Source organism: Microtus oregoni, unplaced genomic scaffold (genome assembly GCF_018167655.1).
Source record: "Microtus oregoni isolate MIOR12 unplaced genomic scaffold, Mior012 000005F_ref0000423, whole genome shotgun sequence".
NCBI classification, from domain to species: domain Eukaryota; kingdom Metazoa; phylum Chordata; class Mammalia; order Rodentia; family Cricetidae; genus Microtus; species Microtus oregoni.
The window spans coordinates 2261022-2288337 of record NW_024543064.1 but is presented as its reverse complement, the minus strand read 5'-3'; the positions used below and the strand labels follow the sequence as shown (position 1 = coordinate 2288337).

At 53.7% G+C, this 27316-nt stretch overlaps 1 protein-coding gene across 1 annotated transcript in view; it reads right to left on the bottom strand.

Moving 5' to 3' along the window:
- Positions 1–1638: 1638 nt before the first annotated feature.
- Positions 1639–27316, bottom strand: part of Prdm16 (PR/SET domain 16) — a 146613-nt gene continuing 120935 nt past the window's right edge. The window contains exons 5-16 of the mRNA XM_041652127.1: positions 26205–26415; positions 24265–24412; positions 23635–23788; positions 19262–20675; positions 16761–16848; positions 14235–14404; positions 13663–13740; positions 7750–7919; positions 7410–7584; positions 4174–4410; positions 3177–3351; positions 1639–1832 (exon numbers count right to left, since the gene is read on the bottom strand). Coding sequence (XP_041508061.1) covers positions 1755–1832; positions 3177–3351; positions 4174–4410; positions 7410–7584; positions 7750–7919; positions 13663–13740; positions 14235–14404; positions 16761–16848; positions 19262–20675; positions 23635–23788; positions 24265–24412; positions 26205–26415 — 3098 coding nt within the window. The 3' untranslated portion in view covers positions 1639–1754. The remainder of the gene's footprint in view (positions 1833–3176; positions 3352–4173; positions 4411–7409; positions 7585–7749; positions 7920–13662; positions 13741–14234; positions 14405–16760; positions 16849–19261; positions 20676–23634; positions 23789–24264; positions 24413–26204; positions 26416–27316) is intronic.

The window sequence follows — 27316 nt, the reverse complement described above, 5'->3', positions numbered from 1 at the left end:
CCAGGAAGGGTTTCCCCCTTCTTTTCTTGTTGGGATACTCATTTCTTTTGTTCTTTCTTCAAAATAATAAAATAAATAGAACACTTGTTTTAAAAACTCAGATTTAACAAAATCATATGATTGTCTGATAAATGGGCAGCGGTGACCGCAGGACTCCTCAAGGTAGGGACACAGGGTATTTGGCACATTAACAACTGCCCCACTCCCTGGTTACCGATCACACAGCACACAACCTTATCACACGGTTTTGGTCCTTCACTACATACTTAGATTGACATGATTTCTTCAGAATAAGTTGTCCAATGCCAAAAATACTGTTAAGGAAGAAATAAAATAAGGAAAGAAATGAATTAGAAAAAAATTACAAGTTATATACAGATTAAGGTAAATTCCATTGGAGAAAGAAATTATTTGAAGTTGGCCCCTATGGGAATAACTTAAAGCCCATTCAAGCAGAGAATTAGACAATCATGACCGTCCCAAGGGAGCGAGGCATCTGGTCCCAGGGGCTGTGCTGTCTCTGCTCTGTGCGTGGCAGGTCCCCTGGATCCTCCTCTTGTTCCTGACCACCTCTCACCAGGAACCCACACAAAGAGCAGGAGTGGCGGCTATGCGGTTGATCTGGAGTCTTAGGCACAGGTAGTGCTAGGCGTCCTGGCGTCATGGAGCAGGCGGGTAGGTTCCCCACACTCAGTGGCCATGGGGAGGACATCAGACTGCCAGGGTTGGGAAGAGTAGAAGGCTGAAGGCCTAGATACGGCCCCGAAGCCCCAGCTTCAGAAGAGCGGCAGTCAGGGCCAGCACTGGGGCTGCTGGAGGGGAGAAACCATTAGGTGTCCAGCATGGAAGACCTCAGCCACCAGCTCCCGACCTCCCCATACAATTGGGGGGTCTTGGGTGGGGACCAGTGGATTCCTCTGCAGGCCGCATGGGGCAAGACAACCTCCCTGACTTGGCCTCCACAAGCCTGCAGGCAGGCACCATGACCAAGAATTCCTGTGTAGTCAGCATGCTATTCAGATGGCTCCATGCCCTTTATCCTGCGCCGGGGACACCCAGAATCACCTTGGCTTGTACAAACAGGGTCGGGGATAGAAAATTCTCCATTATCTACATTATAAAGGGCACACCCGAGCAGTGCTCGATGTCCTGGCAGGTGTGGGTTTGCCAATAAGCTGAAATTTCAAAGCAATGCAAAATTACTTTTAAAAAACATTTTGCAAGTCATTTTTGATTTTTTAAAAAATACTGTCTATTTTTTAAAACCCACATGCTTAAATAGACTCTATAGTCAATAAGATTACCAAAAGGGTTATTCATGTAATTTTCATTATAAAAATCATTTGCGAGGTCTCTCCGTAGCACATACCCACTTGTTTCCGTTCCCCTCCTTCATACCATGTGGCTGCCCAGATACGGCCAACTGGCTCCTATGGGGATAGAGATTCCACCCCTGCCCACTAGTTATCCGATAGACAGCTTCCCGTGAGCAGTTCCTGGGCGGCCACCGAGCACTGCACCACTGCAGACCGTGTCCTTGAGGCCAGTTCTGAGAGGTGGTGAAGGTCAACGGATTCTCGAGGGACCTTCAGGTTCTGAGTTTCATTGGAGAAGCTGGACTTGAGCCACGGTGGGTGGGGCTGGAAGCGGAGGTGAGGCAAATTGAAGGTGTCAAGGTGCTTCCCTCGGCCCCTTCTCCATCTCCCACAGCTGGGACCCTGGCTTTGGACTCTGGCCCTGGGGCCTCCAGGACCTCAGAGGTGGTTGATGGGGTTAAAGGCTCCAGACTCTGACGAGGCTCCCGTGATGTTTAACCAAGCATCCAGTGAGCTCTGGGAGGGAACGTGGAGAGGAGTGTCCTCAGAGAGGGACAGCATCATTGCATATGCCTGGTGGGGAAAGGATAGCACACAGAGAACAGGTGAGGGGCATTCCAGACAGGTAGACCTGAGCCTTGCCTGTCTGACCCCCACCTCCACCCCTGCTCCCACCCAGTCTCGAAGGAAAAAGGAAAACAAAGGCACTAGAGAGGCCCACTCTCCAGCTTGGGAGGGAGAGACAGGAGTATATGAAAGCAGGGGGCACCTCTCCTGCCCTGGGTGACACCAGGACACAGGAGCCCCTCTATGGGCCTCCGTGTCCCCTAGGATTCCTTGAACTCTTGGGGTGCTCCCCTAAGATTGCATCTCCACCTCCCTGCAAGCCCGTTTCTCTGCCTAGTGACTGTCAAAAACCTAAGATCAGTGTCTGCTCTGGGAGCATCCTGGGGCTCGGCAGGAGTTATTTTTCATTCCGTGCCAGTGAGATTGTCTTTGCTTAGCTGGCAAGAGCCCTGGGGGACTCTGAATGATTGTGGTGGGCTCCTGTTTGAAGTATGGTAGTGTCTCTGAGCTGATGCAATTATAAGGTAATGGGCTGTGTTTGCTGGCCTCAGACAATCATGGGGGCATCCTTCTGCCTCACATCATGGGACAGGGCAGGAGGTGCCAGGGCTGAGGGCTGTGTGGGGTGTAGATTGTGAGTTACAGGGGTGTACTAGTAAAGCCCAACATGGGTCCCCTCTATCCTTGGGCAAATGCTAGACAGAATTAGTTAAGAGACGAAGACAGACACACAGACAAATAGGGGTGAAATCTTGAGGTGGTGGTCTCTGGCTGCAGAGAGTAGAATGAGAACCAAGCCCTTTTTGATGTCCAAATAATGGGGTGCAGGGTTCCATAACCACTGTCCCTGAGATGTGAACACAGAAAGTGCCCTGGATAAGCCTGTACCCTCAGGTACTCTGTTTTAACTCCATCTTGGAAGCAGTGATCACCTGATGGGTGATAGCCACTCATCCTGGTTCAGAGGGGAGGAGAGCCAGGCAGCTGTTCCCACTGGAGATGGGATGGGGAGATTGAGAAAGCGGCCCTCACGCATGACCCAAGAGCTAGCTCATGGTTATCTGTCTTTGACCGCCCCCCAGCCCACCTGCTCTACCAGGGTCTGGGGGCTTACAGTTATTGTGCTCTCTTTAGACAATGCAGTGGGCATGGGGCTCTGGATCTGATTGTCCTCCAGGCCTGGGATAGCCAGAGCCAGAAGATCTCAGGCATCCTTGGTTAAGGAGGCGTGGTGGCAGTTTACTAAGCCAAGAGGAGGTGGGAGGACGGACGAGGGCTCTGGTGGATACCTACCTGGTTCTTAGCCTGCCTGTACAGGGTTTGTTTTAAAGCCTCAGAATCTAAGGTGGAATTAAGCACATCCTTAACTTCAAATGCTTCCTCAGCTGCTCTGCGGAGATCCAGCCCCTTCCCAAAGGTCGGCGTCGGCTCCAAAGCTAACACACCGCCTCCTCGCTCCTCAACACACCTGCACCAAGGACCGGGGAGAGGGGCCTGGGGTCAGCTCTTTGGCCACTGGTGGCCTCTTTCTAGTGCCTCATGGCTGGTCCCCATGCCTGCATGCATGGCACAGGTTTCCGCGAGCCACATGCACAAGGAGACAGACACGTCGACACACAGACACCCAGATGGGAAGCCACACAGACGTGGGAGAGCAGATGACAGAGAGCAGGAAGGGTGAGTGCGTGCACACACATCACAGGCAGCAGGCAATCTGGTCTTCAGGATAAAGGTAGGAAGGAAGCTTTACTGTTCCGAGGCTCTGGGCAGCTTTGGAGGGGTCCTGGCTGCCCTACCCACCCTCAGGACCAAGAGACTGGGGAAGAAATGCTGGTTCCAGAGGGCCAGCCCAGGGCATCTCAAATGCTGGGAGCATCACCCATTGCTGAAGTAACTGGACAGTTAGGACATGGAGACGTGGCTCTGGCCTGCACAATTTCTAAAACCATGGGTGCTGGGCCACAGCCTAGCAGAGGCTGGACCCTGCTGCCCCAGGTGGATGGGATAATGGACAACTGCACAGCAGAACTGAGGACTCCTGACTCAGGGCCAGCAGAGCATACTCTCCCCTTCCTTTCCCCCGCACCAAGCTTCTGGAAGCCCAAGAGGGAGCGGAGACCCAGTGCCCTGGACTCTGGCTAGCATCACCTCAGCCCTAGCTCCAAAGCCTTGTGGTAGCAGCACCTGCTAGATAGAGGTAAGGCCAGGATGGAGGAGGTGTCTCCTGAATGGTGGCCTTGTATCCAGGTTCTCCCACCCAGCCTGTTCCCTGGCACTTGGCCTCTCCCACCTTCGGGTATGGTCGAAGCCCATGGTTAGGGAGTTGGGCGGTTCCTCATCCTCCTCGTCCTCATAGACTCCTTGGGGCTCAGGTGTGGGGGACACTGTGTCCTCCTGTGACTTTCCGGCTAAGCTGTCATCATCCTCTTCCTCCAGCTCCTCCTCTTCCTCCTCCTCTACGTCCTCCGGCTTTGCACTGGCTGAGCCTGGACACGGGGGGTTGCTGTCCAGGTCTTGAATCTCAGGCCTGAAATGACAGGGGAGGAAGTTGGCTGTGTCCAGGGGCTTTCTCCTTACTGCAGACCGCGAAAGGTGGCTTCCCTTGACCTTCCCAGTCTTTCAGAAAGAGCTGGCATCTGTAGTCACTAAAAGAAGGAGTAACGAGTCTAAAGGCGGTTGCCCACTTCCTCACCGAGGAGTGAGAGTGATGGAGGGGTTAGAAAAATCCAGAAGAGATGGAGGCACCCTGGGGGAGAAAAAAGGGACAGGGCAAGGTCCCTGAAGGGTAGATACCAGGTCATTTGGGGGCCAGTGAGAAATGTGGGTATTAGTAAGGAAGCTAAGACTACGCCTGGAGAGGAGGGTCCTGTACTGGTGCTACACAAAGGGCACCCTTAGGACACTGGTGTAGAAGTTTCCAGATGCCATCCTGTCCAGGATTCTGTGATACCCAACTGTGCATGCAACTCCAAGCCAGGCATGAGGATCTAAGGTCGCAGAACCTGGGGAGCGAGGGTGAGGTTCAGAACATAACTGTCAGGATGGGCTGGCTTCAGGGAATGTTGGTTCTGGCTTACAGTCTAGGCTCTAACTCACAGCCCCCAGGGTCTCTGCAGCCTAGGCAGATCACACACACACACACACACACACACACACACTCACTCACACACACACACATATTGTATGCATGAGTACAATCACATGTGTATACATGGAGGCCATAGGTCAACCACTATCTACGATGAGAGTCTCTTACTGGCCTGGGCTCACCTATTTGGATAGACTGGGTGGCAGGCTGGCCTCAAACTCACAGAGATCTGCCTGCCTCTGCCTACCAAGTGCTGGGATTAAAGGAGTGTGCCACCACTGCCCAACTCTTTTTCTTTTTTTCTAAACATGGATTTTGAGGCTTGAACTCAAGACCCTCCTGCTGACACACCACCTGAGCCATCTCCTTAATCCTTTGGGCAAGAATTTTTTAGAAAGATTCCATCTTTCTGCATGTCTCTGTGTAGATGTGTGCACATGCGTGTAGGTGGCCAAGGATGACAAAAGAGGAACTGGAGTTACAGGTGATTGTGAGCTGCTTGGTGTGGGTGCTGGTGTTGGTGCAAGGAAGTAAACTCCAGTGCTCTTGGTGAGCCCTCTATCCAGGTCCCAGGCAAGACTTTGGAGCTCTGGTTCCTCATAAGCGAGGGTGAGCAGATCCATCTCCTTCAAAGAGCATCACCAGTCTTGCTCATGCTCACGTCAATGACCATACTCTGTGCCCAGGGAATGTGGCCATGTGGGCAGGGACACAGCAAAAGACAAACAAGTCTTGGGTTCCATATCGAGAGCCCTCAGCTCTTCCTCTCTCCATTCCCACACAGTTCTGGGGGGGGGGGGCGCTGACTGAGGCAGTTATCATGGTCTTGGGGAAGAGAGGCGTTCAGTTATTTTCAATGAAGACGGCATCTTAGCGGGGTCAACTTGTAAAGTGGTGTCCAGGCCAAGGTTGTATAGGTGACTGAGCTGCTCTGCAGACTCCACCCAGGTCACCAATGTCTTCCCACGGGAGAAACACTGCCTCTGACCTGCCCTCCAGAATAGGCAGAAGAGTCTTGACAGGCTTCAAGGTGCCAAATGTCCCTGGCTTCTAGTCACTTTTGTTGGGGACCAGTCAAGAATATGTTGCTACAGCAAGGTACCCCACTTCCACGAGCCTTTGGTACCCCACTTCTATGGGCCTCTGGTACCCCACTTCCACGGGACTCTGGTACCCCATTTCCACAGGCCTCTGGTCCCCACTTCCACAGGACTCTGGTTCTCCTCTTCAGAACTGGAGATCCCATGCCGAGGTTTTTTTGGGGTGTACAGAACTTCTGTTTCTCAGTGACTTCTCTGATCTCTTTGTTTTCCTGGGGTACAGAGGTGTTCATGCAGAAGGGAAAGTTCCCAAGTAAAGGACACACTGCAGCCTGAATGTTGAGGTTTCAAAGAACACCTCCAGAGCCTGGATGAATCCTGAATTTCTGTGTGTTTATGTGCAAGTTTATATCTGAGTGCATATATCCATATCCATACACACGCAGACATATTTACCATATGTGGATGCACACACACACACACACACACACACATACACACACAGAACCAGACACACATGTGCTCCTATTTGCACACGTCCGTGTGTGTGTGTGTACATCCACATGTGGTAAATATGTCTGTGTGTGTATGTGTGTGTATACAAATCATCTCTGACTTACAAAGGTTTCTAATTTTACAGTAGTGTGAAGATGACATGAAGGACCCACACTTTGAAGTTTGACCTTCCCCATGCTATGCTGTGCACAGCTACAGTATGCCCAGGAGACGTTGGACAGGGCTCCCATGCAGCCCGAGGAGAGAGGGAAGCAGCCAGCACACTGTGCCATCAGTGTTTTTAGACGTGGGTGAGTTTTTGGTCAGACACATGAGTTGTTTGTGTCTTTATTACAGACTAGGCTCCATGCTAGGTGGTCTGTGTAGCAGCCTACAGTGTGTTTTCTAAGTGTCATGGAGCAGGGTGCAGGGGACGGGCTTGTTGAGCTGTGTTTGGTGGTTTAGGCCTGTTGAATGCATCACTGAATGACAATCTTTTTACTTTATGAGGTTATCACACAGCCTCACTGAAAGTTGAGCTCTCTCTCTCTCTCTCTCTCTCTCTCTCTCTCTCTCTCTCTCTTCCTCTCTGTCTCTCTGCCTCTCTCTTCATATGCGTGTTTTCAGGGGGAAGCATTTCTGTCTGGCAATAACACGATGGGGTTGCCACTTGGCCTGTGTGCTGGCCTCTCACTGAGAGTAAACATCCATGATCTCACAGGGTGTTCTCTGCCCTCATCCTCTCTTAGTGAGATGCTGTGGCAGGAACACACACAGGGACTGGGGAGCTCTTCTTGTTTCCTCCACATGGGGCCTAGCACCTTCCAGGGGGTAGGGATACATGCACCCTAAGCAAGACCATCGGAGCAGGTGAGTCTAGACCCGCTGGCTTGCTTTTCTTACCGTTTGTCCATCCGAGTAGAGGCCTGGTTCATCTCACTGTTGGCGATGAAGTTTCGGATCTCGGAGAAGTAGGAATCTTCCTTCTCATCTAAAAGTGCATGGTTGTCCGACTCGGAGGTGGGGGAGGAGGCGCTGGTGCCCAGGTGGTTGGTGAGAACCCCAGAGTGCTGGCTCACTGTGGAAGGGATGAGTGTCAGGGGCATTCTGGGTACATCCAGTCTCCCGTGCCAGTGTGCGCTTGGGGTGCTCTCAGGAAACTGTCTCTTAGAGAGTCTGAGGGGTGGAGTTGCCCACAGCCCCCTCCCTGCCAGCCCTCTTGCTTTGCCCATCCTCCACAAACCTGGTGCACCTTCATGCTCGTGTTTCTTCAGATGCCGGTCCAGGTTGGTCTGCTGCCCAAAGCAGCGGTTGCACAGGTGGCATTTGAACGGCTTCTCTTTGTTGTGGATGTTCCTTACATGCCGCTGGAGGTTGGAGGAGATGCTGAACGACCGGTCACAGTACTTGCACCTGGAAAACAGGTGCACCTTGCCTCAGAGGAGAGATCACGTGTGGCAGGACAGGGCCAGACCTCTGTCTCTACGGCAGTTGTAGCCATTGTGGTGCTCCTGAGGTCACCTGACTACCCAGCTGGAGAGTTCAGATGGATCCTAGGGTCGCTGCTCTAGAGACATCTATGCTCTGTTTAAATTGCCCCAGCTAGTGGAAGGAGTAAGAAGCCAAGGGACACAGTGTGAGATGACATTCTCCAGTCAGCCTCAAGAGGGCAGCCTTGAAACATGGAAAGAGGCGAAACAGGCTGGCAGGTTACCCTGAGATGGGAAGGCTCTCTTTTCCATCACAGGATGGCCTGGCTCTGGCTCCTCTGACAGAAGACCTTAGATGAGCCCCATCTCACTTAGGGACTCATTGTGACTCTCTAATGCTCTCAGTAGCCCTGAAGGTTAGATGGGACTTTTGGCCTTGTGGCTTTGATGCTGAGGCCAGCTGGTAGCCATACTGAGCCCTTCAAGGCACCACCAGCTCCTGCGGGCTCAGATTATTGTCACGCCCCCACTAGGTTTACCAAGCACTCAAACTGGAAAAGCAATGCTAGCAGCTAGCACACATTTTATCAAAAATCATGATGCAGTTAGCGGCCATCGGCAGTGAGGGATGTCCGCTGTGCATGTAACTCCAGGTGTGGCCTCGGTGGCCCTAACAGCTGAGAACAGAGGCCTGTTCTCCCCCAGTTTTATAACAGGCCCAAGCAATGCCCACAACAAAGAAGCCAAGCCCAGAACAAAGAGTGGCAAGTGATGTAAGAAGAAGCCTTCCAAGTTCTGCAGAACACGTGAGCGGCCTCGGAAAGGAGCAATGTCTGAGCTGTGGGGTGGCTGACAGCTTCTTCCCGAGGGCCTGTCTACATGGGTAGACCCTACAGCAGCAATCCCGATGCCATGCTTTTTATTGCATATATGTGCATGCATGCAATATGTGTGTGTGCACACACATGTGCAGGTGCATGTGTGTCTCAGGTATATGTGGAAATACCTGTGAAACTGGCCATCACAATGATCTTAGAGGCACACAGCACTTGAAAACTATGTTTCTGTGACTATATATGTTCATATTTTGGAAATGAGTCCTGTTAGGTGACAGTGAAATACCCAAGATCTCCAGGGCCGGCACCATGAGACAGGCCGCCCTCTTTTGTGGAGCCAGAACCTATGATGTCAGCCTCAGTGAGGACAAAGATGGGGGGCTTTTCTTTACCCACAGGGATGTGTGACAGTTCTAAATACAGCAGCCTTGCATTCCTACGGGCCCCGCCGTCACTGCGATTTGGGGCTGGTGGCCTGCTCTGGAGTAGCACTCTGGTCACGAGCCTTTGTCATGTGGTTGAGGACATGCCCGAGGACACCAGGGACACAGCCAGGAGGGGCTGTATCAGCAGCTGCTTTTATAGCCTTATGCTGTCCACTAGAGGAGAGGCCAGGCCCAGAGACGAAGATTGGAGTTCTGGGTGGGTTGTGTGGGCCCCTGCCCAGGGTGTCTGACGGGCCTGACCATGTGCTATGACAGGGTGTGTCTGCCTGTGTTTCTGTCTCTGCTGAGTTCAGAACCCGTAAGAGTTGCAGTTATTAACTTTGCCCTTGGACTCTCAGGGCCTGCAAGTCCTCTGGTCCCTGGCTGCCAGATAAAACCTAGGAAGGTGAAGGCCCTAGAGAAGGGGAGGCTGCTCTGAGAGGGGCCCCTCTTCTTGCCCAGGCTCTTCCTGGCCACAACTGACACCCCCAACCTTGAGTTCCTTGTACTGCTCTTCACAGCTCACTGATTCAGTACCTGCAGCCTCCAGTTGCCCCGAGCCCAGGCTCCCCGGCTCCTTTTATACTTTTAGCTGCCTCGCCAGGCTCTTCAAGAGCCAGCAGCTTCCTCTGAAGCCCAGGTTAGGACCTCTCCTATCTTTGGTTGCCCTGAGCAGCCTCTAGGGCACGTGGGTGTCCTTGGGCGCAGCATTTCTTCCCACAGCCTGGGAAGCAGCCTGACTCGCGAGACTACCTGCAAAGTATGCCCTGGAGGTATCTCTGCGGTTTTCTTAGCCTAGCAATAACAGACATCAGTCCTCCAGGCTCTGCAGCCTCCAACAGAGGCAACAGTCCAGAAGGAATTTCACCTCTCACCCGCGCTCCCCCCCACACCCTGAAACACATAGACACCTCGATGGAGCCAGGCCCAGGTCTTCCTGCTCTTTGGGGGTGATCTCTCAGGAAAGGAAACTTGATTTGCATCTGCAGAGTAAAGCCAAAGCCAAGCTGCCCATGGGACTGGGAATTCACTCCACCAGGAAGAGAGTTCTCTGCAGATGAGGTAGGTCAGCCAGGCAGCCCCTGTCTGCTTGTCTGTCTGAAGCATATCACAAAGTTCATTTTTTTTTTGGTTCCTCAGGAAATGCAGAGACTCTTTGACAGGTCCCCTCGCATACCACCCACCCCCCAGCTCTGGCATAGACTCCTAAGCATGGGAATGCTGGGGATGTACTGAGACAGAGAGGGGATGTCAGGGGAGGGAGGCTCGAGGGTAGAGGCTCTGGGGCTGGGATGGGCTGTGTGTTCTGTCTGCTTGCAGTGCTCTGGATGTAGCCTCTCCTTGTTCTAATCTAAATAAATGGCCCAGGCTGAGACGTCCACTTGAAATTTAGGGGAGCAGAGAGCCCAGGGCCGTGAGGGAGCAGAGTTCACCCAGCAGCTGGGCTCTGCACTGTGAATAAGCTGACAGACGACTCGGGAAATTTACAGCCGTGCTGCATAAAGCAACACACCATTGTGCTCACAGAAATGAGAGGGCACAGGCGGCCCAGCGCAGAGCTCTGGGAGGACCTTGCTGTGACCATGCCTGTGGCCCTGTGGCAGTTCTAGGGAAGCGGGGATGCACAAGGCAGGAGAGGGTAAAGCCACGCCTCTCGGCCTCCAGGCACCAGCGTCTTCCTTGAGACACAGGAGGGCTACTGCCAGCCATCACTGCTTCATCACTTTAAAAGTGAGGCCAGAAAAGGAAAGAAGAGATAAAAAAAATGTTCTAAGAATAAAAATAAATAAAGAAGAGGGCTTGCAGGACCCACCTGCAGCCCCGCCGGACACTGCCGGCTTTCCTAACATAGGACACGGAACAGGAGCTGGGAAGGAAATGAAGGCAATACAGCTGCACACTGGGAGGTGTGCATCCCCGAAGCGGGAGTCACAGGCCTGACCAGGAGTTCCAGGTTGGTCCAGGAAGGTCTATGTCCATGTACGTTGCAGGCTACGCCCAGCAGCCAGAGAGCCTCTACATCGAAGTTGGAAGGAGGTATACTGGGGTACAGCCCTTTTCTCCTCAGCTTTTCCATTTTAAAGATTTTAATTAAAAAGTTATCCATGTGTGGGTGCATATGTGTATACACATTCATGTGTATGTGTGTGCATGCACGCATATATGCATATGAGTGCACATATGTGTGGAGGCTATAGGTTGACACCGGGTGTCTTCTATTCTTTTTTTTTAACCGTATTTCTTGAGGGTCTCTCATTGAACCTGGACTTCACTAGACTGGCTGGCCAGAAAATTCCAGGGACCATCCTGTCTCTGCCCAGGTAGCAGTGAGGCTAAGGGACACACTGCCATGCTCAGCTTCTATGTGGGTGCTGTTCTCATGCTTGCAAGAGCATCTCTCTCCTGCTCCGGTAGATCAGATCTTTCCACCTCTGCAACCCAAGTTCCATAAAGTCTACATGCTGGAGTTTCAGGACGTGAGAGTGTCATTAAGTATGTGTTCTCCAACTTCAGGCAAAGATTTCAAAGCCAGGAGAAGCTGTGTGCTAAGGTCTGCTTCCTGGCTGGAGTATGTGGGAAAGTTGTCCCTGGGGAAAGCAGAGGCCACCCCGTGGCAGGACACAGAGACATGTGTGAAATGGGTGTATTTCCGAGGACTTCCTCATCAGCCAAGGCAACCTTCTTCATCTTCTCCGGGAGATCCCAGACTCTGAAGGGTGACTACACCCACATGTGAACACACAGTGACCACGCACACATGAGCTGACAGTGAGGTGGGCGTCACCCGTGGGTCAAGCGCCCTTACCAGGCCTTTGCCTTGTGCAGTGGACTTCTAGGATGGGCTATGCTCTCTCCAGTCACAAGTTAAAACTCTCTCTAGTTTTCAGAGCAAGACCAAGGTCCCCAGCTGTATGAAGAGGCAAGCTGCACGCTTTAAACCCCTCGGCGAAGGCCTGCCTCGAGCCAGATAAAGTCAGGATTTGCAACACAAACTTGCAAAGCAATTATTGTTACCAAAGTCGAAACGCTCAGATTGGAGAGAGCAAAAGAAATCAATGATAATTAAATTCTTCTATAAACACGGCCCCTACCCTCTAGGGGCTCTTAGCACGACACACTGTCCGGGAGTCGGCTCTCATTACAGAAAAAACACGGGGCTCGTTTTCTGGGCGAGGACCAGACCAAATAAATCTTTCTGTTGCTCGCCTTTGTTAAGTTGTAAGTCACTATTTTCAGAGAGCAGACGGGGGCGGGGGGAGGGGGGAGGGTACGTGTTGGGGAGGGCTGGGAGGCACGGGACACAGAACTAGAAAGAGCTGTCATTCACTCCGGTAGCACAGATGTGGGCCTGTGGCCACCAGGGATGCTCTGTAACCCCGAGTGGGGCTTGGGGATCACAACACATGTGCCCACGTGGGATGCCTGCCCAGGGAAGAACACACAGACCGAGTCCCCACAGCTACTCCCTGGTGACAAGCACTGCACAGGCACAGCACAGGCACAGCACAGGAGTCTAATGTCATCGGTCTAAAACCAACCTAGACTCTTTCTTTCCCAAAGCCTCGGCTGGATAGACACACCCCACACGTGTTGCTAAACTGGTCCTGGCAGAGAAGTGGCCGTTTCCCTGTTTGTCTCAGGGTGACAATTGCCTGAGTTCTGTTTAAAAAGGCCTACTCCCTGGCTGGGAGCGCGGGGCAAGGAACTGTGGCATCCTCAGCCCTTCTTGGCGCAAAACAAAGGCTCAAGGGCACAAAGGACAGGCACCTGGGGCTGGAAGAGCTGGCAAAAGTTGCCTTCGGTTCCACCCCTTGGAGAATCTCAGGACGTCTCTAAGCGGACACTCCTCAGCTCTGAAGCAGGGATAGTAAGATCCACCGGGAGGCGGCTCTGTTACTCAGCGACTCTCAGATTCCTGAGATACAGAGTGGTCCACTCTCTACTTCAGCAACACCCGCGTGGCTTCCCACTCAGGGCTGCTGCGGGGAATCAGGGGCACCCCATTTTTGTTAAGAGATCATACTTGGGGAGGAGGTGGCTATGGTGGTTATGTCAAGGACAGGATTGGATGGGGCTGGCTGGCTAAGGGTCCCCCAGGGACCTGTGGAGAATCCAGCTTCAAGTCACATCTCTCTCTGATTCTGATTGTCTGCCTTGGTTGACACTTTAGCTACAGGAGGAGAAAGGTTCTTTTACACCTTCTTTTGGGAGCATGGAAAGAGCCTTCTAGAAATTTCCTGGGCACTCCCTGCCTCATCCTTATACTATTCTAGGGAGCTAGAGGGTGGTGGGCCAGGAGACTGGGGCAGACACACTGAGCACTGTGGTTTCTGTGCCACTGACCCTCTGGTGACCACAGCCCCGTGGGTGTATCTGAGTGTAGGTGTTTGCTCGGAGGCAGGGAACGAAGGATGCATGGAAGCAAACAGGGAGCCCCCCCATACTAACACTGGGCAGCTCCTACCTGTATGGCTGCTCCCCAGTATGTGTCCTCAGATGTCTTGTGAGGTTCGCAGATCTGGGGAAGATCTTGCCACAGTACCTGGGGCAGAGGGAAGAGAGTTGGGAGAGGCATTAGGGTGGTCCACACTACCCTTTTCCAGATTTCTCCTCATGCAGAGCCCAACTCAGAGGCCTCATGGCTGGTGGTAGGAACTGCCATGCCAGAATCCTAGTTAGTCCAGACATCTCAACAAAGCACAAAGCAGAGGGACAGGCATCACTTCTTTAGTCTAGGGGCTGTAGCGGCTGGGATCAGTAAAGGAGCCTTGGGAGCATGTCTTCCCAACACCATGGCCAACGGCAGAAACTGCAGGCCTGGGCTCACCATCCTTCCTAGTGCTCTGGTGAATGCCGACCAGCCGTGCTCCTCTAGCCTCTGAGCTCAGCCAGGTGAGGCTCAGATGGTCCGGCACAGCGGATGGTTTTAGAAGCTCTACCCATGTTTCTCATGTGTAGCAGGTGACATGGAACCGACAGAGGGCCAATACCCTCACGGAGCTTCCCTGTGACCCCAAGGGGCACGCCGAGCCTCACCTGCACGTGTATCTCTCCTTGCCCTTCCTGAGGATGGGATCCGAGAGCGTCGGGGGTGGGGACCGGAAGTTGAAGGGGTGGTGAGGCAGGGGCTGCAGGGAGCTGCCTGAGTCGGCCTTCATGGCTGCAAAGCTCTCCAGCTTCTCTGTCATGGTTTCTATGGCTGACATCTGCAGGCACGGAGAAGGCAGAGATCACGGACTCAGCCTAGCTGTCGTCTGTCTTCAGAGAGTGGACACCTGGAGTCCCTGTGTCTAATATCATTCACCCTCAGGTGGTCACTGGAGGCAGAGCCACAGCTTGCTCTGTCCTTGTCCTTTTTAGAACTGGAGCTATGGTCCTTTCAACCTGGTAGGCAGAGTTTGATTGAACTCCAGGCTATGCAGGCTCCACTGAGACGGAAGGCTTTGGTGTTGGGGGCACTGATCACAAGGCTGCGCCTCTCTGTCCATCCCATGGAAACCATGGGAGGATAAGGCAAGGGCCAATCCAATAGAGGAGTTAAAGAAACTCATGGAACAATTTCGTAGGACCCATCACGAGTTGAAATAGGTGTCCTAGTCTATATGCCTCTGCTAAACATTTAGCCCAGAGGCCAGTTTCTTCTTGCAGACCACAGAAACAGGGCTGGTGAGAGTAGGCAAAGGAAGACAGGGGTGGGGCAGGTGTGGATGGGGATGTAGAGGGAAAAGGTGCAGGCTCTCCAAGAGCTGGGAATGCTGGCAGAGACTAGACCTCACCAATGGAGCATGGGTGAACAAGAAGAGAAGGTGTGACTGCCTCACCAGGCTCCTCACTCGTGGCCAGATGCCTCTGCTGAGTGCTAGGCCCCTGCACAAGCTGTCCAGTGATGCCAGAATCTGGGACCCAGCTGCCCGTGAGTGAGCAAAGGCAGAATGCCACAGGGCTGTGATCCTTCTGCAAGGCTTCAGTCAGTCAGCCCTTCAGCTCCTTGTTGGAGTGCCCAAAAGCATTCTCATGGGCTCTGTTTGCTGGGCACTGCCAACAGGGAACGGAGGGCTTTGTACTACTGCTACTTGGAAGCCTCATAATGCAGAGGCATTTGGTATCTGGGGAAACGATGGCAGGGCTGTAACAGAAACCCATCGAAGGCAGTTGAGTGGACACTATGTCCAGCTACAATGGTGAGTAGTCATTGGACAGCTCTGCAGAGGCTATAGAGATTTAGTGCTTTGGCCTGTTGAGATGGGACCACTCACACTACACTCAATCTTTGCAACTCATGCTCACTGGTGGGCAGCACCCTAAACAGCTTCACATCTGCTTGTCAAGTCTCAGATCCAGAAGGGCTTGGGGATGATGGGGCTGGGCACTGGAAGGGACAGGTTATTTAAGGTCCCTGCACAGTCATAATGCCTGTCTCGTGGAAGCCTTCTTTCCACGGTTACCAGGTTCTTTCTGTCTAAGTGACAGACAGTCTATCAGACTGTTTAACTGGTGACCATAAGTCATCTCTTTTCTGCCTCCTTATCCTGGCTCTAGGCCACAAGGGCAGGCAGAGAAGGTAGGCCCATGGGAGAAGTGGGCAGAAGGGACAATGGGCAGCCGGCCCCCCGCAGGCCTCTCTTCCTCAAGTCGGGTGGGTCCTGCTTGCCTGGCCCGCTCTGCCCCATCAGACATTCCCGTGAGCTCCGAGCGCAAACACAAACACCGGACGCGCCTGGCTGGCTTCTCGACTTTTTCCAGTCGGCCCTGGGAAAATTGGGGGAAGCTATTAACCAAACTCTGAGGCCCGATGGAACAATGGGAGCTCTAAGTTTAGCTGTGAACTCAGCCAGTGTGCAGGTTTCACAGACTGGGGCTTACCCAAGGCGGGAAGCTCGGGGCAGAACAATGCTCTAAGCAGGGTTAAGATTCGCTGGTGGCGAGGGAGGCATAAGGGCTAAGTCCTGCAGCCCATAGGAGGGGCCAGACCTCTTGGGATGACGACAGGACAGGACACTTGGAGGACTTTCCCTTGGACTTTGCCCTTGGGAGGTGGGGGAGCATGTGGCCCGGGGGCACAGGTAGGGACATTTGTAGGCTGGAGGGGTCTATGCTCCACTCCCTGAATGCAGGGCATTAAAAGGTTCCATGGGGCTGCTTGTGAATGTCTGGCTTCCTCTCTGTTCCCTCTGCTCCTCTCCCTTCTGCTCAGTCTGGCCCCTGCCTCTTTCCTTTATCTGGTCCTTGCATTGAAGCAGGCTAACGTATCACCCAGCTCAGGAATACCAGCCCCAGGGTTTCCTTATGGCTGACACTGTGGTCCTTTTGGCATCACGAATCAGTTACATTCCTAGGGCCTGGGGTTCTCCCAAGCATAGGGCTCCAAGCATGGGCAAGAGGCCCCTAGACAAACCCCAGAGGGCTTTTCTATAAGAACAGCCCCTCCCCTGTGTTCTCCATCTCCACAGTGATCTCAAGAAAGGCTCCTCTACTTCCGGGGAACCAGAAACCCCCCAGGTCCAGAGCTTGTTCTTGTGGGGTCTAAGGACACCCATCTCAGATGCCCACTGTGGTTGTTACCTGGGGGTGGAACAGTAGTGGGGACGGCCGCAGGTACTTTTCTTTCAGGACTCCCACAGGGTCCGTCACCTTCCGCTTTTCTACCCTGCTGGACAGCAACACAGAGGGTTACATACCCCACCCCACCGAGCCACTTGGTCCTCCATAACATGCCTGTGCCGCGTTGATCATGAGGTTGCTGTGGAGGTGGCCACAGGGCTGCCCAGCTGGCCCCTACATGAATTTCAATGGGCCTTGAGGGCAGTGTGGACAAGGCACAGCTGCCCACTGCACAGACACCCCCAGCTCCCCAGTTGTTCTAGGACCCACCCACTCCCATCTTCTCTGAGCTCTCCTGAATCCTCTCCGACTGTTTACAGAACATTTTGTGCTGCAGTATAGACGTTCTCTGAAGGCTCCACCTGCACCAGCCTCCTGTCCACTGGCTGGTCATACCTGAGTGGTGGGGCTGCCCTCGGGGTCTCCTGCACACCCACAAGTCACTCCGCATTGCAAAGGCTGCACTCCTATCTCAGGCATTGTTGGTGTAGAAATCCCTGAGGTGTTTTGTCTAAACCCGCTGACCCTCTTGCCCCCCAAAGACACCAGCACGAGCTATCCTAAGTTGCTCTCTTGCATCCCACCTGAGGCCTGGCCTGGCCTCACTTTACCCCTTCTATCAGCTGGAGCCTTTGCTTCCCTGCCCTCCAGGGAAGAGCAGCAGGAGAGGTGGGCACCGCAGCTGTAGGTCCCCAGAGGAGACAGCGAGGAAATCAAGAACTAGGGTGGCCATAGGAAGGGCTTTGGGACAGGGTAGAAATAAATACCAAGACACTTGGCAAGAGCTGTCAGCCTGGGGCTTCACTCTGGTAATTAAGGCCTGCCTGCTGTGGGGAGGGGTCTCTCACGGCAGACACTCAGCCTTTCAGTCATCTCGGGATGGTGATGCTGGCAGAGAAAGGAGGGCCTTGATGACAAGCCTAGTGTTGTGGCGGCAGCGGGGCAGCTCAGGACCCTCCTTACGGTCTGGCTGCAGGACTCTGTCCTAGTCTCCTGTGCCTGCACAGTGGAAAAACATTGCTGTTGCTTCCCCCGAGCTCATCCTTCTGCAGAGGCTCCTGTCCCACTGGTGGCCACAATCTTAGGTCCAAAGGACCAGCACTTAGCCTAGATTCCTGACATTACGAGTAGAGACCACATGAGGATATAAAGGGAGACTCTGGGCTCCTGTGGTCAGTTCCCATGATTCTCTTCTCTCAGGCTGACCATGGATTCCTTACAGCTTACAGAAAATGTGTGAGGTCTGATCAGTTTGGTAGACGGGTCGGGCAGGGGGCAGTAGGAAAGGCCGAGAAGGGGTTCACACAAAGTTCCCCCAGCCGTGGGGTCTAGCCAGGGGCTCTGTTTGTCTCTAAGTACCTGTTATGTTCTGCGTGAGCCCATGGGGCAGTTGGTGCCTTTTGCTTCCTGCCTTAGTAAAGTTCTGACTAGTACTTCCTCCTCTCTTTCCTCTCTGGAGCCTCAGCACTTCCTCATGCGAGCTGTGGGAGGCACATTTTCTAAGAAATACCTGATGGATATCTTTCTTGTTTCCTGGGATTATGAAGCCAGGATCTGCCAGAAAACAGAAGCATGGCCGGGCGGGGAAGGTGCAGCCGGGGGCCTGGTAGATAGATACCTGTAGCCCTAGGTGGCCATGTCCTCTGGGTAGCAGCTGTTCAGTGTGCTTCCCTTGGGATTTTCCCACAGCTTTATCACCTGCTTGCCTCTCTTAGAGTTTTGGGTCCATCCCCAGTCCTCACGCCATGGCCAGCCCCGAGGAGACAACAGGCACACAGGCCTGTTCCCTGAATATCTCTTGATGTGTGCTCACACATGTGCACAGACATGCCTGACAAAGCAGGGTCAATGTCAAATGTATGACCCCCTTCCTAGGATCACCCACTTCTTACTCCCTGTGACTCCCTCACCCAGCAGAGTCGGTGACATGCTGGCAGGGTTAGGGCTCCAAACATGGGGCCTGGCCCTCCTCTGCAAGCCCACCTTCTTCGGGAAGCTCAATGCCTTTTCATAAGTCAGGGAGTAGATTCAAACTTGCCCTTCATTGGAACCAGTATCAGACAGGCAAGAATTCTGCCCTACTAGGACCAGCAACCCAGAGGCCCCCCTAGTATGGCTCTAGGGCAGTATGGGGCCACAGGGTAGTCTCAGGAGAGCGAAGCTGCAGAGAGACGAAGCAAGTTCTCAGAGGTAGAGTAGGGTGTGCTGACCCTCAGGAGAAGTGGAGGTTAGTTTCCGGAAAGACAGCTGATGGGAGATGGGTCTAATGGAGAGGCTCAAGGTAGAAGATGCTACCCCTGAGGGAATATTGGAACACTCGTGGACTGAAGCTCCTCCCTGATGCCAACGAATGCACGAATTAGGAGGCTGAGAGAGAAAGGGTGATAAACAGAGTCCCCACCAAATAACTCCATGGATGTGGGCCCCTGGGGAGAGAGAGTGAGGGCAGGCCATGTTAATACCTGTAGATGGGATCCATGAAGAAGGGCGAGGGCTTGGCATAGTGCAGGGACGGCTGCTGGGGCAGCTGTGCTGGGCAGACCTTAGCCAGCCCCTCGCCAATCCCTGGCTTCCGTTCACCGTAGACGTGGTTCTTCCGCGGTTCACGGCTGCCTCCGTTCTGGCTCGCCCGGGCCCTGCTGCCGATGCTCAAGTCTAACGGCTGCTCCTCACTGGATGAGGGGACCAGGGGGACCTTAGGTGTGAGCAGGGCAGGCTTGGCCTCTTTTGGTTTGGTGGTGAGGTCAAAGGGGCACTCCGCACTGGGGCCGCCCACCTTGAGGGCATCCCGGGGTGACTTTGGCTCAGCCTTGACCAGCAAGTTATGGGCGAGGGCTCGGTCCGTGAAGGGGTAGAGAGAGTGGGGGAAGTTGGGCAGAAACTGGAAGGGGAACACAGAGTGGTAGGGCAGCGAGCCTAGTTTCTTCTCCTGCATGCTCATGAAGCCAGGCCCGAAGTACTTCTCAGCGATGGATGCTATGGCCTTGATAGAGTCACCTGCGGCTCCCGAGGCCGTCAGCAGTTGCTCCTCGGGTGGCGGGAAGAAGGAGTGTTGGGAGTAGAAGGCCGGCACCTCGGCCACACTGTTCATGGCCCCAGGGGGCACTGATCCACCCCCAAACTCAGGTTTGCTTTCAGATGACTTGGCCTTGGCCTTGTCTTCTCGGCCACTGTCCACGTCACTGTCCAGGTCTGAGCCCGTGCCCGTGGTGGTGTCCAGGTCTGTCCCCGTCGTGGTGTTGATGTCCTCAAAGTCGCTGCCATCTGACATGTCAGGGCTCCTGGCTTTGACCTTCTCGACGTACGCATCTTCCAACCGGCCGTCGAATTTCTCCTCTGGCCCCGTGGCCGCCGTGGCACCTTGGCTGCTGTTGCTGACCGCAGAGACAAGAGGCAGGGCTGGGTTTCCCAGCGGGCTGGGGAGCTTGGCGTCCTGCGCGTGGTTCAGGGGGCTCTTGAGCAGTGGCGTGGGAGGTAGCAGAGGCGGTCGTGGGTACAAGGATGGAGGAAAGATACCTGGGAATCCCGGAGTGAGCGTGGGGAAGGCTGGAGGGGCCGCTGAGAAGGGTAGGCTCCCAGGATGAGGTCTGGAGGGGAAGTACTCACTGAAGCCTAGCCCCCCATGGTTGAGGGTGGGGGAGGGTTTTGTCTTGTCCATCATGGGGCTGGGGGTCAAGGGCAGGCCTGGGGTGAAGATGCTGCCCGGCGTGTAATGGTTCTTGCCCTCACAGAAGCGCCGGTGCTTGTTGAGGGAGGAGGTGGTGCTGAACATTTGCCCACAGTCCTTGCACTTGATCTGAGTTCGGCAGTCAGCGTGCATCCGCTTGTGCCGGCACAGGTTGGAGAACTGCGTGTAGGACTTGTGGCAGACCTCACCTGAAATACCCACGGGAGGCAAGTAGAGATGCAGTGTGAGATCCCCGTGACTCCCAGGTACAGACGCAGGCTGGGGGCTGGCAAAGATCACCGTGCCTTTTCCCTGGGGTCCTGGCCTGGGGGACCATGGTGTCTTAGCTGTCTGTGGTGGGAAGCAGGGCAGGCTGGGGGCTGGCAAAGATCACCACACCTTTTCCCTGGGGTCCTGGCCCCGGGGGACCGTGGTGTCTTAGCTTTCTGTGGTAGGAAGGGTGGCATGTTTATTGATGGCTGATTCTCACCCTGAAGTATAGCTAATTCCTACACTGTGATCTTTGGAAGTCACTGGGAAGACCGTCTGTGGTCCAGGTTTGTGTGAGGGACAGGTTTGTGCAAGGACACACAACACCTAGTTTCATTGGACTAGGAGGTGGCTAGCTCAGAACATCATCGTGACCTGCCTCAAGGCGGTGACCTTGGTTGGCTGTTTCTACAAGGGAGCAGCCCCCTCTTCCTAGTCTAAAATGCCACTTTCTTTCTGTCCCCATCTCTGTTCCAGTTCTTGCCACCAGCATCTCAGGAAGGGATGCCCCAGCAGTTCTCAGGAGTCCTAGAGTTAGGGTCTGTGTTGGGGAGCAGGGCTTGTCCAGTTTTGGGGTTAGCCAAAAATGGGGTGAAGCTTTGTCTATGACCTTCAGGGGAAGGGCTGGGGCCCATGCTTTCAAACTTGGAAAGCCTCCTAGTAAGGGTCTCTCAGTTTGGGGGTCCAGCAGGGTCTGCTCTAGCTGACAGACACCATCAGGTCTCTTACAGGATAGGGTAACACCAGCAGGACCTCAGTCTAGTCTAGAGGCTCAGAAGACCACAGAGCTACCTTCCTGAAGCCTGGGAACTGGAACATTCACCAATCTTTCTCCTTTTCTACCATAAAGAAGGTATATGTGTGTATGGTGCACATTCTTCCACACACTCTTGCCTCCCACTGACAGGGACACGCACATGCACACATGCACACGCATACGCACACACAGTGTGTATGTTGCACATCCCTCCACACACTCAAACCCTTATAATCCTCTCTCTCCTCCCACTGTCAGGGACACGCACACACATGCACACACACACGCGCGCACATGCACACGTACACACACACCCTGTGACTCTCCCCACAGGACAGTCTGCTTTCTGCAGCATGGTGGAAACAGTGATTGTAGGCCTGTCTCTTGCTTTCTTTCTCCAAATCCCGAGTTGCCACTTTAGCTGAGACGTCTTTTCTCTGATACTATCACATACTTTAATCACAATATCTATTTATATTAGCTGCCCCGCCTTCTTGGTCATCATGGCAGGACATTTTTCTGGCTGAAAGGAGTCAAACTTTGGTTCATTTAATCAAATCTTCCCTTTTTGGGATACTGTTCTGGGAGAAGTACCACATTTAGATGGTCTATAAATAGCCTCACCTCATTCCTGGTCTCCCAGAGGGAACCACAAGGCAGATCCCAAGCTCAGGTTACCTGGACAGACTAGACAATCAGCACCCTTGCTATGTTCCTGGGTCCCCAAAGATCCTGGTGATACCTACATATAACCTCCTGCCATTACTCAGGGCTCTCCTGGGACAGAGGGACCCTTGGTTCCTACCTATTACTACAACCGGGAAAGAGGACTCTGTGGTAGATGGGTTATAGATACCTGGGCAGTCCTAGGAAGGGCAGGTCCCAGACATTGAGAATGGCTGCCAGGCAGCCAGAGCCACCCAAAGAAGGTGGCAGCTTCTGGAATGGGGAGAGTGCTGAGACTGTTACATTGTGTTGGGTATGAGAAGCCAAGCTGATAAATCTGCCAGGACAGGAAGGGACCCTAGGCAGGATTCCCTTTCCTTCTGGGATATGTGTGTAGATGCACATGAGCACAGGCAAGCATGCATGCGTGCACGTGCACACACACACACACATGCACCCGGGGAGGGGTAATAGTGCCAACTTACTAGCTCATACTGTACACTCTTACACATGCACACAATTCCTTCAAAGATTTTCTTTTGAAAAGTATCCTAAGAATGTTTCTGTGGCCCAGACACTTTCTTCTTCCCCCCTTTCATTTTGCCGCCCCTGCCCCCCATATCCACATCTGAGCTCCCTGATGAGAAAGATGCTATCCCGGTCTCTGTGCTCAGTGAGGTGAGGATTTGCGGGCTTCTAGACATTGTTTGCACACCCAGGTTTCACTTGGCAGGCAGACGTAGAGTTCGCTTATATGTAGCCGGTGCCTGGTTACTGGGGACTCTTCTTCGGAAGGGCCACATTACTAGACTCCTGAGCTTCCTCCACCCTCCGTACACACCATGGTCTGGAGGATGCACACAGCGATCCATCACACACATCACACTAATCTGGCACAGGTGTGTCATTCGGATTGCGAGGCACGCTCATAAGGCCTGCCTGTCCACTTCTGGACATTTCCTTTTAGTTGACTACCCTTGGCCAAAGCAAGGTTGCAGAGATGGGCCATGCCAAAGACAAAGGGAGAAAGGGCCACAGATGCCAGGAGGTCCTTAGGAAACACCATGCTCAGGGCATGCCATCTAGAAATGGTCACATTCAGACCCTCCCTAGGAGACATGGTGCCCAGAATATGTCATCGGGGACAGTCATACTCAGAGGTCCAGCTGGGGCTCAGCGAGGGTGGGAACACAGGGAGGGAGGGCAACTGGCCCCTTTTCCAGAAATCTCCGTCATTAGAGTCAGCTTTGCCTACTACGCCCCTCCAGCTACTGCAAGGAAATCTGGAGGTGTGGGAAGATGTGGGACGTCGGAAGGGGAGAAGGGTGTGTCTATAAACATGGAGGAGAGCCAACAAGGTAGTGGCATGGTATCACATGTCTTGTGTCCAACTAGGACCTAGGAAGCCAATAGAGGCTTCTGGGTAGATGGGGGTCCTCAGCGGGGACCTGGCGGGGGCAGGCTGGGCAACTCACATATGAATGGCTTCACCGTGCTGTGGATATGTTTGTGCTGTTTGAGGCCGGAGGATGTGGCAAAGGTCTTGCCGCAGTCGGGGCAGGCGTGGGCCCGGGCACCAACGTGCTGTGAGCGGATGTGACGCTGGAGGTTGCTGGGATCCGTGAACACCTAGGGGAATAGATGCTGTTGGTGCATGCATGCCACCGTAAGCCTAGGGGTCTGAGGGCTGGGCCCTGCCACTCTCCCTTGTCGCCCCTGCGTTGAGATGGTTGATACAGGTCTCGCTGTAGCAGCGATTACTAGAGGGACCTTAGTGGGATGTGGAACCTTTCCTGGCCTCGATTTCCCTGCCAGTGGCCTCAGAATACTGTGACTCAGAGACTCCAAAAATACTCAGTGTTTTCCAGAGCTTCACCCCTGCCACCCTCGGCATTGCACACTGGCAGGGGGCACAGGGCTGCCCCTGAGAAGACTCAGCTCTGGTCGTGGCTCTGTTTTTTTTGCAGAGACTTTCTGCCCTTCTCACTAATGCAGAAGGACCTAATGAGCTTAGGGCATCTGATCCACTACACGATATCTCTCAGCCTCTCAGGAGTTTTCCACACGTGGGGTGACTGCGTGCCCTACGGGGCGGGTGCCGGTACCTTGACACAGTTTTCACATTCGAAACGCTTGCCGCTGTCGTGAGACATCTGGTGGCGGATGAGGTTGGACTTCCAGTTGAAGGCCTTGGGGCACTGGTCGCATTTGTACTCCCGCTCCTCCGTGTGGACGATCATGTGTTGCTCCAAGCTGTGTACAGAGGATGGGGATCACTCTAGGGTCCACTTGTCTGGACGAGGAGGTCCCCTATCCCATATGGTTTGCTCTCCTGTGTGTGGCCCCTGCATGCTGGCTGCAGGTCCATACTCTTCCTCTTTTGGGGGTCACTGGGAATAAGAGAAGACAGCCTACCCATCTTAGAGGAAGAAGTCAGTGCCCGAGCCACCTTGACTCAAAGCTGCCCTGTCCTCCAGTCAGCCAGGGGCAGGGTGGAAGCCTAGGCGATCCTTGTCAGATGATCCCAACATTAGGGCTAAGTTTGTGTCTGATGCTGTGGTTGGAACTATAATCCCAGCATCCAGGAGGCTGAGGCAGGAGACTTTCGAGCTCAAAGCCAGCCTGTACCACATAGCTAGCCCATATCTTGAAGGATAAAACAAACAAAACAAATGCCCCCAAAACAAAACAAACAAAGCTTGAGCCTAAGAGAAAGTGTTCAGGGTACCAACACTGTCATAAGTCCCAGAGTAAGACCGAGGCCATGAAATTTAAGTCAGCCCTTGCTGGCTGACCAAATACCAATCAAGGAGTGGTGGGCAGTGGTGGAGTGGGTTGTGGATGAGAAGTACCACAGCAGTGAGAACAGCTGTTCTAGGGGCCGGCTCCTCTTGGCTGCACTAGCAACCCCTAAGCCCCTCCTCCCTGGGGACTCTGCCTCTCCTGTCCCCAGGATGACCGTTAATCTTCATGAGCAAAGCAGTAATATATCATGGCCCGTTAATTACGGGGCCCAGCCATCCGTTTAGAGCAGAAACGCCTGCTCCTCTAGCTCCCAGAGATTGTATCTTTTCCCTGTTGTTAATTGTGATTTATGTGTTTATGTAAAGAAAACACGGACCCTCCTCTCAGCCCTGTTTCTCTGCGACGCGCTCAGGCGGGATTTGCCCACACGCTTTTTCTCAGTCATCTGCTCAGGGTGGAGGGTCTGCTGTCCCCAGGGAGTCCGTGATGGGATTGGTGGCAAAGCCCTAGTAATCATAGAGCCTGTTAGTGGCCTGATGGGGTTTTGCTCTGACTTTGCAAGATTGTCCTGAGCAAACTCTTCAAAGGCAGGGCCTCTGAGGCTGGAAAAGTTCTCAGACTCCTCCATGCTTCGGAGCACTGGGGCCAGTGTGGTCCTGGCTTTCCCCACCCAGAACCTAGAATGCTCTTTTGTCCCAGGGGTTTATATAGGTCCCCAAGGATTCTGTGCCTGGGTCCCCACATTGGTCTGGCTTCAGGGCAGATTGGGCCTGCTCCAGCTGCCTGTGTCTGGCTGTCACTCAGCTGGGCTTGAAGCTCTCTTTGCCCATGGCTCTGCAGTCTCTCCCTGGCAGGTGGCCATGAATGATCCTTGAGTGGGTCCGTTGAGAAGGGCCGTGTATGTCCACAGAACAAGGTTGTTCTACATCCCTTCTACGGTGGATGCTGCACCCTGCACCTCTCAGTTTGGGGCCTTATTGCAAAAGTATCACTGGAGCCAGGTGGTGGCAAGACCACGCTGGTCTGTGAAAATAGAGAGTTCAGGCTGTGTGTAGGGCAATGGTGCCAGTGGCCTGCAGACCAGGCCCAGTGGGTCCTCCTGCTGGGGCCAGGCCCTTTACAGTGAGAAAATACCTGCAGCTTCCATCCAGCCACGTGCACCTACTCTGTTCCCAGTGCAGCGAGGCAGCAGGTAGGAGGCCTTGGTCTCCTAGCCCTAGTGTCCAAGACTGACAGGGAGGTGGGCTGGAGACCAAGGGACTGCCAGCTGGAGGGAGTGGGAGGTGGGGTGGGACGGCACCTGTATTTGTTGGGGAACATCCGCTCGCAGTCCTTGCATTCATGAGCTTGCCCATCGCTGCCCCGGCCAAGGCCCTCGGGCTTGAGGTCCTCCCCGAGGCCCTCGTAGAGCGGGGCCCCCGCAGAGCTGCAGGCATACTTCTTGTGGCGCCTCAGGTCCAGCTTGCACTGGAAGAGCTCATCGCACTCCTCGCAGCGGAAAGTGGGGTCCTCTGTAAGACAAAGGGCGAGGAGGTGAGCGGGGAAAGCCAGGCATCCAGCCCTGGATCCACAGGGGACCCATTGCCCCAGGGCTTCCATCCTACCCTGGCTGCTCCTACTCAGCTTCCTTCCAGCCCTTGTTCTGGCTGCGCAGGGGCGCAGAGGTCACAGGACAGACCAGACCATGCTGGAGGACCTCATCTCGGCATCGTGGAAACACTGAGCAATTTCAGGCTCCTCCCTGCATCCCTAGCGGTCACTGTGGATTCAAGGAGGCCCTGCCTTGGAGTGGAGAAGGAAGCCAGGCCAAGGGCTTTGTTTATGAATTAGGAGAAAAAAGCAGGCAGAACTCCATCGCATATAATAAATTATTGTCGTCAAGGTCAAACAAATTAAAGGGGGGCAGCTATTATTAAGTTTATGAGGCAGCATCCCGAGCACAGTGCCAAACCAAACAATTAGCCCGGAGCTGTAACTGGGGCGGGTCTCTGCACCCTGCCCCGCCTTCCTGCTGCTGTTAGCCTTTCAGCTTTCACCCAGGCCCGGAGAGAGAACACCTGCTCTCAGATCTTGCACAAAGAGGGCTTATGTGCACACGTGGGCATGAACATGTGCAGTCTGTGTGCGCTCTGAAGTTGCATGCGGATACGTATGCAACTGTGTCTGTGTGAGTGTCTCATCCCATCGGTACCCATGTTTGCGAAGCCACATGTGGATGCGAATGCATGCCTGGGTGTCTGCATCTAGACTTTGGTGAATGGGCACATGCACGTATGTGTACCTATGTGTAAGCATGGGTACACGATTATGTACATAGCTACATGTGTGATGTGTTAGCGTATTTTCACATTTGAATACACATGTATTTATGTGTGTCTGCATAAATGAACATGTAGGTATTCATGAAGATCT